The 12354-nt window shown below is 42.0% G+C and overlaps 1 protein-coding gene across 1 annotated transcript in view; it reads right to left on the bottom strand.

Annotated features, from left to right (window-relative positions):
* The window catches only part of IQGAP1 (IQ motif containing GTPase activating protein 1), a 66154-nt gene extending 54300 nt beyond the window's left edge, over positions 1-11854 (bottom strand). The window contains 2 exon segments of the mRNA XM_006885210.1: positions 9907-10006; positions 11743-11854. Of these exon segments, the coding sequence (XP_006885272.1) occupies positions 9907-10006; positions 11743-11797 (155 nt within the window). The 5' untranslated portion in view covers positions 11798-11854.
* Positions 11855-12354: the final 500 nt, after the last annotated feature.

Raw genomic sequence — 12354 nt, 5'->3', positions numbered from 1 at the left:
GATGACTGTCTCCTGGTCCAAGTGCAAATTTTACATAAGCACAATCAAGTGTTCTGGAATTCTTCTCAAAGTCAGTTTGTTGTGATCCACACAGTCAAATGTCAATGCAAATCTTGCTTTCAGCCAAGATCGATCTGATATTAGCTATAATATTCCCAGTGCCAAGACCTCTTCTAAAGATCCAGCCTGCACTTCAGGCAGTTCTGTTGATGTGCTGTTCAAGTTTTTGGCTGATCTTCAGCATCATCTTGCTTGCATGTGATAGCAATGATAATAAATAATTTTAAATTGCAAGAATAAAAATAACAATAGTTACTGTTGACTACTAGTATATCCTCTACACCTTGCATATGTCTTACTTAGTTTTAAGTTTTTCTATGTCTTTCAGGGTGAAAATGTAAACAAGAGAAACCTAATCTTTCCAATTTTGTAACATTGTTACTGTATCAAAGAACACTCAATTTCAACTACGTTAACAAATACTTTTAATGTATATGTGTGCTTACCATAAAATGTGATTGGACTGGTAAAGGAGGAGACTATCCCCTCCTTCTCCAGCAGCGCATCCAGTGGATTTGAACCATGCACCTTCAGGATTGTAGTGTAGCAGCTTCTCGTCACTAGGTTACCAGAGGTCCCTGCAACCCATTTCTTAAAGCAGAGATTACCTAAACTGTCCATGGCAAGTACATTAAGTTTAAAAAAAAGGGAACAGAGATTTCTCTGTCAACCATGTAAGAAAATAAACCAAAAAATAAATTCATTGTAATCTTCCCAACAGGTTTCTAAGACTATCATCTTTTTTTCCCTCTTTTACTGTGATTTGATTCAAAGCTTACAAATCATATCAGTTTTCCATTTATTTTTATATATTTGTATACATCAATTGTAATTAATAAATATAATTAATCATAACATCTAATCAACCCTTCATTGTATACTGCCTTTTTCCCTTTTCCCAACTTGGTGTCTATTACCTATTCATTAAATTTTATTTCCCTTTACCCGCCTTCTCATCCCTGGTAACCACTCAAGAATTATTCTATTTGTGTTAAACCTCTCCCTTAGCTTTTTATAATAGTGGTCTTATACAATATTTGAACTTTTGTGACTGACCATGCCATGGCTATAAATCTTAAGAGACTGCCTATATGATCATTGCAGTGCAACAGCTTGAATATATCTAGATGTTACTGGAATCTGATCCCATTTAGGGAACAGGAGATCTAAAGTGCCCGCCCCAGGAAATGTTCTATGCCAAAAACAATGTCATATACACAAGAGGGTGTTACCAAGAACCGAATTTTATTCTCCTAAATGACAGAAGGTAACGGGTCTCTGTTCAGCACTCAGCTCGTCAGTACCATGTAGTTTCTGAAGAGCTTCATCCAGCAACAGCCCTTACTTTCCCTTTAACAAAGCACATGTGCCCTGCTCCTTGAGCTGGGGGCTGGGTACTGAGCAAGTGGAAGTGGGTCCACACATGCACAAAAGTACACAGCACACAGCCTCTAAAAGAAGAAATCCTAAGGTGCCAAACTCTAGTGTGTAGGAATTAACCATCCTTTAACCTTTTAGACTGCTGAATTTTTTTCCATTTCTACTACAGCTCCTAGATTCTCATCTGGAGGCTTCCCTGTTCCCTTAGTCCCTGCCCAGTGTTTCTGCCCAGCCTGATAGTCTATTCTCAGCTTTTCTCGCCTGAACTTCGGATGGTTCCCCTTAGCACATTCTATCCAAGATCAGAACACCTACCATACACACCACATCTACTTCAATCTAATTTTTCACTTGTTTCCTGAGTGAAAACAATATTAACTTCACTACGGTATTCACTCCTTCACCAGAAAAAATTGTTCTATCAGAACAGGCTAAAGAGCAAAACCAAACTTACTTTGAGCATAAAAGTTAAATTAAGATGCTTTTCTTTCTAAAAAAAAGTCCTTGGTCTACTGTAGAAACCTTAGCAAAAAGGCTTGAATCCTCAGATTTCCATGGGAAGCTGTTCTCCAAGAAATAACAAGTAGAAGAACCTCTGTATTTTCTGTTGCCCAACTACTATCAGTGCACACTTTCCTGCCATCACCCCAGATTTTCCACTAATTCTCACAGGAGTAACAACACCATCCAACACTCACTCCTAACACACTTTGGTCTCTCTCCACACATTCATATTCACTCTACACCCACAGCCTCTTCTGTCACTCTGCTCTTTCCCCAAGAGCTCTGTAACAGGTACAAGAGAAAACCAAATGCCCTCAGATACACAATGGGGCCACTGTACTATAAGGTGGAGCTTTTCATGGGAGGAGTACAGGAATTATAAATAGAATGAGAGGGAAACCTTTTCTTCTCCCTTGGATCTCTCTGATCTCTCTTCCTGGCCTTGGCGTCGGTGTAAATCTCAGACTTTGGGGCTCCTCCAACTTGGGAGGGGCAGGGTTATAAAGGTAACAGGACAGTTAAACCAATTGGGCAGACTGGGCCTAGAGAGTGCTACAGAGGAGAGAGGGGCCCTAGGAGCACACATCCCAGGCTGGAGATCAACCTGGGAGCTGGAGTGCTTGCTGGTCATGAAAAGCATGCCAGTGTGCGGTGCACTGATCACGCCCTGGAGATGGCCATGGCCACAGTGCGGAGCCCACTCCTCCTGCGAGGTTTACTTTCCAGATTCTGCTTCCCAGTCTTCCCTAGTTGTAAAATGTAAACTGCTACTTCCAAACCTGCTTTCCTCAAAGTTTTAAAGAGAAAAGTCTGCATCCAAATCTTACCTGATTGTCTTCATAAAATAAACCCAGGCAAATTTCTACAAAGCCAGGCAAAGTGTGCCAGGGCAGCATGCCACTATTATGCCTTCCCTCTTAAGCCACAGCAAGAAAAAGCTATCACAAATGTCTCACTGCCTTAGTCACTTCCTAAGTATGCAAAAGACCTAATTAACAACATACTCCCAGGGGTTCATGGTCCCCTCGATGGTTTTTAAAGGAAATGGTCCACTTTTCCATATTGGGGAAAAATATCTAACAAAGAAACACACTTTAGACTAAGGAACAAGAAATGCCTCATTGGAGCAGCCCTGGAAGGAAACATGACAATGAGCCACCTTCTAGTCAGGCCTGTATGTCAGGTATGTGAATGCTCTAAGTCCTTTTCTCAACTAGGGGGAGCCATCAGAAGTACTATAGGAACTTTAAATTCAGGTTTCCAGACCACCACCTATCACATCACAATCTTGTGGTACTTGGTCAAGAAGTATGGTATAAATAATAGAAACTGTCTTGGACAAAGCACGACCTAAGTGCTGCTTGGAAGCCAGCTTTGTCCCACATACTTCGTGCATGTTGTGTGGAAGGGCTAGTCCTTGGGAAAGGACATCATGCTTGGAAAGGTAGAGAGTCGATGATGCAGAAAAGGAAGACCTTCGATAAGATGAGTTCATATGGTAACTATAATAATGGGCTATGGAGGACAGGATAGGGCAGGGCTCAGATCTGTCACTACTTGCTGGCACCTCAATATTTTTCAAAGTTGGTGGTTCAAACCTACTAGTGCTCCTCAGGAAAAGAGTGCAGCAGTACATGCCAGTAAACCTTTATACCCTTAGAAATCCCATGGAGCAGTTCCACAGTGTTGGAATCAACTCAGTAGTGGATTTGGGGTTGGCGTTGGGTTTTGTTGCACTTTTTTTATCAATTACGAAAATAAGGAGTAGACCAAGAAGATTTAGTCCTCTCATTCAAATGAGACAAATGAACTGGATTAGTGGTAGCAAGGAAGGGAAAGGGTGGTAGCCAAGAGACTCACTAGAAAAAAAATGAGATGATGGAAAATCAATAGTAAAACTAAAGCAGTGAAGTACAACTATTGTTCTCTCCTCATTTGGAGTAAAGAGTGGGGGAAAAAACACACACAATTATTCCAAAGGACTAATAGTCCACATGAATCCCACTTCTATGACCTGGGGACTAAAAACACTAGACAGTATCCAGCAACCACTGCTACATACTCTGAAAAGGAACAAAATAGGAGACCACAGATGGAGTTCTGAGAACTCTTATGTATGGCTTTGTGGTAAGAAAATGCACTACCAACACAAAGGTACTGGGTTTAAATCCACCAGAACCTCCACAGGAGAAAGCTAAGCAATCTCCTCCCATGCACTTTACTGCATCTGAAAACTTACTGGAGGATCACTTCTGATTCAATGGTACACAACAACAGCAACAGATGGGCTAGGAAGCAAGTTTTTTTTTTAAAAATCAAAATTAAAAAGGAAACAAAACCAGGCTTACTGGTTGATAAGAGACAGAAATCTGAAGACTAGGCATGGCCCTGAGTCACTCTTTAAATTACCTCCATGGTTCACCATTCAGCCAAATAACAGGCAGGCCCAAAGGCACTCATTCCCTAGAACCAACCCCAGGGGAGCAAAAGGGCAACATGTGTCCAGAGAGAGTAAACCTGCGGGAAACAGAAAGTGCGTCCTTACTTTGGTCACAAATCAAAATATATTAATTGTGGAACCAAAATAAATGAATTGTTGAACATACAAATCACCTCAATCTTTGTGGAGCTTCCAAGGTTCCACAAAGTATAAAACAGCCTCTCAAATCAGCTGCAACTTGAGAAATTCTTTAACCTTCCAATATTAGATGTCCAAGATTCAAGTGGCAGGACTTAGTTTTTATTAGTGAAGTCCTTACAAACTTTGTATGAAAAAAAATGTGCTCACCTTCTACTAACATTCCAATTGGGAAAAAACAATGATGTTCCTCCTCACCTAAATCCTATCAATTTGTCTTCCCATTTCCTGGAAAGGCATTAAGTTTTTAAAAGGCCTGGGTTTAAAAACAATAACCAAAAAACCCCACAAAAAAACCAAACCGACACACTAAATTAAGTACATGGCTTTTTAGAGGAAAGGGAAGACCCTATGGACAACTGGTCTTTGAGATGTGTGTTAAACCCATTTAATGAGGAAAGAATAGTTTCTTTAACACATGGTGCTGTTTCCACGAGGATTTCCACATGGAAAAGAAGGAAACTGGACCCACAGTACATAAAAAAACTCAAAATGGACCAACACACTATCAGAACTAAAACGCTTATAGGGCACTCTAGTGGCCTTGTGGCAAGAAGCTGTGCTGCAATCCCAAAGGTATGTGGTTTGAATCCAACAGATACCTCAATAGAGAAGGAAGGGCAATCTCCTCCTCTGCCAATCATATCCAACTCGACGGTAAACAAGGGGAAAAAAAACCAAAAACAAAAAAACCCTAAAACACTAAGAAGAAAATAGTGGGGTACTGTTGTTTTGGGGTCATTTTTTGACCATGGATTCTTACATAAGACCTAAAGTAAGAACAACAAAAATTAAAATAAATAAGGTGGACTTTTCCCCACTTCCATCTTGAGACCAGAACTACATGTCTCCACATGCACTACTGATAGTTCTGATCAGAAACACTGGCAATGACTCCTGAGGGGAAAAGAGAAATGCGGACAGAATTTCAAATTCTTAAGGAATCCTGTCTTACTGGACTGAAGGAGCCTGGAAGAGGCCCTTCCCTGAAGCTATGACCCTGAGTTGTTTTTCAAGTCTTGAAATTATACCCTGAAGTCACTTTAGATCAAATTAATATCTTAGTCCAAAGAGTTGAGACTAATGCCTATAAATTTTTTGTGGTTGTTTTTTAATTATCTAAGACCACTGGACAATATAAACAAGGAAGATAGAAGAATCAATGTCTTTGAATTGTAGAGGTGGAGAAGAGTATTGAATATACTACAGACTGCCAAAAGAACAGGCAAATCTGTGTTACAGGAAGTTCAACCAGAGTTTGAGGTAACCGAGTTGAGGCAACTAGAGTTAGAGGCAAGGATGGTAAAAATTCACCTTACATACTTTAGGCTTGTTGTCAGAAGGGGCTGGTCCTTGGAAAAAGGTATCATGCTGAAAAAGGTAAAAAAGGTCAGCAAAAGAGGAAGAACCTCAATGAGACAGCCTGACACTGACTACAAAGAATGGGCTTGAGGCATGAGCGAGCATGATGATGGAGCAGGGCAAGGTTCTGCTCAGTTGTTTAGAGTCAGAGTCGATTCAACGGTACCGAACATGTAAGACTAAAGGGTCAACAGCTATTAGAATACATGCATGGAGAGATGGGAGAACAAGAAGTTTAAGTAGAACAATGAAATAAAGAGTAGAAATAAAGAAAACTCAGCATAAGAATAATAATGTATCCAATGTCACTGACAATTATGTCTAGATTCTGTGAAACAGACACAGGTTGCTGTGCATATTTTCACTAAAAAATTAAATTAAAAAAACCTAAACCCATGTGCATCAAAAAAGGTCCTGCTGGTGCAGTCAACAATTAAGTCAACACTAGGGTGCTAACCAAAAAACTGGCAATTCTAACTCAGTATCCCTATACAACAATAACCCCTATTCTAGGAAACTCTGGCGGCCTAGTGGGAAGAAGCTGCGTTGCAATCCCAAAGGCATGTGGTTTGAATCCACCAGCTGCTCTGTGAGAGGATGGGCAATCTCCTCCCATGTGATTAAAACTGCCTGTGAAAACCCCCTCAAGGGCCAGGTATGGGTCAGTGGCTCCGACTTGAAGGTACATAACAGCAATAACCCCTACTCTGTGGGTCAATGAAGAGTCAGCCTGTGCCTGAAAAGATTTATAACCCCAGAAACATTAGGAGGCCCTTCTACTCTGTTCTATAGAAGTACTCTCAGTCCAAACCGACTAAGCAGTGGATCTGGTTTTGTTTTGGGAGCATCAAAGGACTTTAACCACAAGGTGAAGGGATAACCTAGAGGCTGGGAGTAAATATAAGGAATCATGTATCAGAAAAGGGTTTACTATCCAGAACACACAAAAAGCTACAACTTAGCAGGAAAAAAAAAATTACAAATAATCCAATCAAAATATGGGCAAAGATCTGGAACAGACATTTGACCAATGAAGATCTTGAAGCAAATGAAAACATGTTCAATGGAAATTGAACACAATTCAATGGGAAAACACAAAACAAAACCACAATGAAATACTATTTCACACTTGTGAGGACATAATAACTGCAACAAGAGGCTTAAGCACAACAGAGATTGTGCGGGTGGCAAAGAATTGGACAAGGACCTGTTTTACACAGAATCAAATAAGTCAACTCAGTGGCACCTAACAAGGACAGAGATGGCTTGAAAAACAAACTAAGTGTTGCTGACAGTGTGGAGGAATTGGAACACTCATCCTTTGCTGGTGGGAATAAAATATGGTGCAGCCAACTGTGGAAAATAATCTGGCAGCTCCTTAAGTACAGAATTACCATGTTGTTGTTAGGTGTCATCAAGCCAACTATAACTTAGAGTGACTCTATGAATGAGGAATCTGAACCCCGTCCTCTCCTGCACCATCCTCTTCATCTCTGCCACCCTTGAGCCCATTGATAGTCACTATGTCAATCCATTTATCTTGTTTAAGGTCTTCCTCTCCTTCACTGACCTTCCACTTTTATGAGCATGATAACCTTTTCCAAGAACTAGCTCCTCCTCACAATATGCCCAAGTATGTGAGATGGCATTTCACCATCCTTCCCTACAAAAAAGTACCCAGTAATTCCATTCTTAGGAATAGATCCAAAAGATTTGAAAGCAGAGACTCAGATATTTGTATATTTGCAACACTAGTCACAATATAGCCAAAAAGCAGAAACAATCTAAATGTTCAACCACAAATGAAAGGACAAACAAATGTGGTCTATCCACACAATGGAATACTACTCGGCTATAAAGAAAATGCAATGAACCTGGCAACATTTTTCCAAATGAAGTAAGTTAATTTGAAAAAGAAAAAGCAACTATGAGATCTCACCCCAGTCAGAATAGCAAAATTTAATAGAACAGCAAGCAACAAATGCTGGCAAGGTTGTGGAGAAACTGGAACCCTTATTCATTGTTGGTGGAAATGGTGCAACCACTGTGGAAAGTGGTGTGGCGCTTTCTCAAAAAGTTACAAATAGAGATACCATTTGACCCAGCAATTCCACTATGAGAAATATACCCTAAAGAGACCATAACAGACATCGAAGCAGATATATGCACACCATGCTTACTGTGGCTTTGTTCACAATAGCAAGGAGCTGGAAACAGCCTAAGTACCCATCAACAAATGAATAATAGAGAAGCGGTGGTATATTCACACAATGGAATACTATGCTGCATTGAAAAACAAGGAACTCATGCAATATTATTCAAAATGGGTGACCCTGGAGGACATTATCCTGAGTAAAATATCTCAGTCACAAAAGGACAAATACTGCATAGTGCCACTGTTGTTGAATGGGACTGATATCAGGGTTGGGGTAAGACTGAGAAAAACTGGATAGATTATGTATAGGAACTGAAACAGATGAGGGAGAGAACAGTTTAAAAGCGATATATGATAGGGTATTATTATCACCGGAATCCAGAATTAAGGTTGCATAGGAGTGCATTGGGGCAGAGGCTGGGGGACTGCATAACAACTAAGCTTATCTTTTGCTTTTCAAAGAGAGGAATGAATTGGGGGGGAGGTAGATAAAAAAGTGCAACAATGAATGAATGGAAATTCAAAATCTCTGTAAATGTTCATTAAAATTAATAAAATAATTTTTTAAAAAAGCACAAATATTGTTAAATCCAACTTCCACGAAATACCCAAAATTTGGCAAACATAGAAACGAAAAGCTCTGGTGGGCTTAGTGGTAAAGAATTACGCTGCCCACCCAAAGGCACATAATTCAAATCCATCTACAGCTCTGTGGGAGAAGGATGATAAGGTTATCTTCTGCCTCTGAAAACCCTCAGAAGGGTCAACTATGGGTGGGTATAGAACAGTAATCAACAACAAGATACCAAAGTTCATTAGTCTTTCAGGAGTAGGAAGGAGGGAAAGTCAATTGCTTAGGGGCATTACAAGATTCTGTTAAAGGGGGTGGAAAAATGTTTAGAATGAGAATTTCACTGTCTATACATAAAAAAAATGTTAAAATGCCAAATGTTTTCTTCTATATGTATTTCTACCACAGTTTTGGGGTTTTTTAAAATCAAAACATTTTCCCCTAAAAAAAGGGAAAAGATAAGAGAGGGGCAGAGAGTTAACATCTGTTAGTTCTAGAAAGCAAATGTGCACATTTCTTTGGTTCTTTCGACTTTCCTGTCATTTTTTAAGCATTTAAAAAGAAAAAAAAGAAGAAACTCGTTTAGCACTATTTTAAATATCCTTAATTTTTCATTTATTTACTCTTCTCTAGCCTTTTACAACTAATCTCTATTTACAGAATATATCATCTGTAATTATATTTATTAACCCTGGAACTTTATGAAAAAAACACAAACACCAGGAAACACCCCCTAAAAAATGGACCAAAGCAAAGCAACATGCTCAGAATAAAACCACAAGGTCTTAACACATATGAAAAAAGGAAGAGCAATCATCAAGGGTGCTGCCTTTGGTCAACTGCTTTTGAATACTGGCAAATACAAATTTGTACCTACAGCACTTATTACCCTTCTTCATCTCCCAAACCACATTTCCACTCCACAAGTCATGAGCAAAAGGGAACCAATTTTATTTGATCTAAATAAAAAATAGGAAGTAATGAAACATTAAAGCCACAGACTTCAAACCCTACACATGTACTATAAAACATTACGTATACTAAAAACGTATTCTGCCTATCAGAATTTCATAATAAACTGCCATCAAGACTGCTTGTTCCCATGAATACCCCATCTATATTTTTCCCTTCAACTCTCAGCCTTCCAGTCACACAACATGCTCAGAAAGTTTTAGCAGCAGCCACACCATATCAGCTCCCTTTTCCCAACTTTCTCTCTAGCCAGCCAATCTTTACCTCTTTGCTTCTTCCAAATGACAAAGGTATTCATAAGCCACATTCTGACGTCTCCTTTCATCCATCTCCTCTGCAGTAAGTCTTTCATTATCCAGGACAGCTAAAACATGAAAGAAAGAATGTGAACACAGGGATCTGTAACCTTCCTGAGATAAAAATGCCACAGCATCAAGTTCCTGCTAGTCACCTAGAGGGCCAGGGTAACCGGTAGATGCGTGGATAACAAGGTATACTAAAATGACATTCCTAAAACAAGAACTTATCAAGTGTCTAATCTTACACTAATCTTAGTTTCCTCATAAAATACAAGAATATGAGCATAAACTTTAACGTGATGTTGAAAAATGCTGATGCTTGCTATTTGGGCCCAAATTCATGCTTATCTCCTAAACAGATATTGATTTGTCTTTGAAAATTCAGAGATGATCATTTGTACTTCATGAATAGTCAAGGCAGCAGTTATTAAAAACTATCAGCACTACACTAAATATTTTACATATATTCACTCATTGGAGTCACTCCACAATCCTATGGTTAACATTCCCAATTTCCAGATGAGGAAGTTAGCTGGGTGAACTCAGTCACTGGTTTAATAAGTGGTGGGGACCTGGATTCTTAAACATCATCTCCAAAATCTATGAGTTTTAGCAAAGCAATCACACACAGGAATACGAACACACAGGTATGGCATGACATTTAAGGCCTTTTCTCAGTATGGCCAACTAATTTTGGAAACTCTCTTCCCTCTCCATGCCCTGCCTCCCAGTACCCTACACTTCCTACCACTTAGTTCTCAGCCAGCAGTATCTAGAATGAACTTCAACACTTTAATTCTTAATTATTCTGTCATACCTCTTGCCTCATCTTACTGTCATACTTTCTCACACAGAATACTTGCAGGATCTGTTCAGATGTGTTCTTGCTGTCTTTCCAACAAAGTCCCTCCTCCTCCCAAACGTTACTGAAGATGACTGGTTTGTGCCCACATCTTTGCTTATTACCTCTTATTATCATTAAGCTGTACATCTGCTTCTCTGCTTAGAAAGTTCTTGAAGACAGGGCCTGTTCTCATCTTGAAAGTCTGTTTTAACTAATACCTCACACATAACTGATGATCAGTTGAACAGTGTCCCAAGAATACAAACTAAAATTGAAAACCTCCAGAGAGAGATCCAGAAGGACCCTCCTTTGGTCAGAGCTAACTATGCATCTGGAATTCAACAATGCGATGAGACCAAGGATAGACACAAAAGGGCAGGTTCAGAAAATAAGGAAGTTCTTTATAAAAAAAAACTTGATGAGGGAACTTAAAAAAAAAAAACAAAACCACCCAACAAAAACCCTGAAGTGACTTGTCCAAAGCCTCATCTACAAGCAGCCTTGGGCCGGGCAGGCCCGAACCCCAGTCTACCTCGCAAGCTCTCGGGGAACACATCCAGCGGGGAAGCACCTTCCCACGAGGCCCTGGCAAAGCCCCCGGCTCGCGGCCGGGGACACGCCCTGCACCGTCCTGCCACCTCACCCTAAACCGTCTCCCCCAATCTCGGCGGACTTGAGGAGAGGCGGCGATGGGTGGGGCCCCTCCAGCAGCAGAGCGCGGCTTAAGCACAGGGTTCGAGGGGGTCTTCCCCGCCTCCGCTCCTGAGCGGGAGGCAGACCCCGGGCCTCTCCAGGCGGCACCACTCCCGCCCGCAGCCCGGCCAGGTTGGCTCTTCCGGGTCCGTGCTGCCCGTACCCGCGCCGCCCCAACATGCCAACTGAACCCCAGAGGAAAGGGTGCCTCTTTCTCAATGAACCCTAAAACGATGCTTTCGCATCGCTGAGCCCCACACTCACATCCATAGTGTGGCCGGGCCACGCCCAGTCCGTCAACTTCGTCCGCGGCGGACATGGCGGCCAAGACCCGGTCTCTGGTAAGGAAGCGGTGAGACCTCGGAGTCGGAGGCAACAGTAGATCCTGCACAGTGTGCGCTCGTCTCGGCCTCTGCAAATCCCGCCCCACGCCGCCGTCTCCGCCCCAGCAGTCTCGCCCTGCGGTGCAGACAGGAGCTGGAGAAAGGTGGCGGGATCCGAGTTTAAGCCCCGTCCCCGACCTGCCCCATCCTTCAGAGCCCCGCCCCTCGCCGCCGGCCCCGCGCCAGCGGCCTCGCCCTGCTGCAGCTAGGACAGCTGGAGAAAGGGGGCGGAGTCCGCGCCCAAGTCCCTCTCCGTGCCCCACCCCAGGGACCTCGCCCAGCTGCGCGCACAGGAGCTGGAGAAAGCGGGCAGGGCCATAGCCCCAGTCCCGCCCCACGCCCCGCCTGGTCCTTCCGGTCCTAGCTCTGGCCTGTCGCTGCCGGGAGCCGACCGCCGAAAAGAGGTGGAGCCGCTGGGTTGTTTCGCGCTCCTCTCGGCTCTGCTAGTAGAACACTCGTCCCCCCACCTCCCAGCGCAGCCCAGTCAGTGCGA

This window comes from Elephantulus edwardii, unplaced genomic scaffold (assembly GCF_000299155.1).
Source record: "Elephantulus edwardii isolate Elephantulus edwardi_28Jun2011 unplaced genomic scaffold, EleEdw1.0 scaffold00041, whole genome shotgun sequence".
NCBI classification, from domain to species: Eukaryota; Metazoa; Chordata; class Mammalia; order Macroscelidea; family Macroscelididae; genus Elephantulus; species Elephantulus edwardii.
Note: the sequence above shows the minus strand (reverse complement) of the source record. Positions and strands in the feature narration are given on the sequence as shown.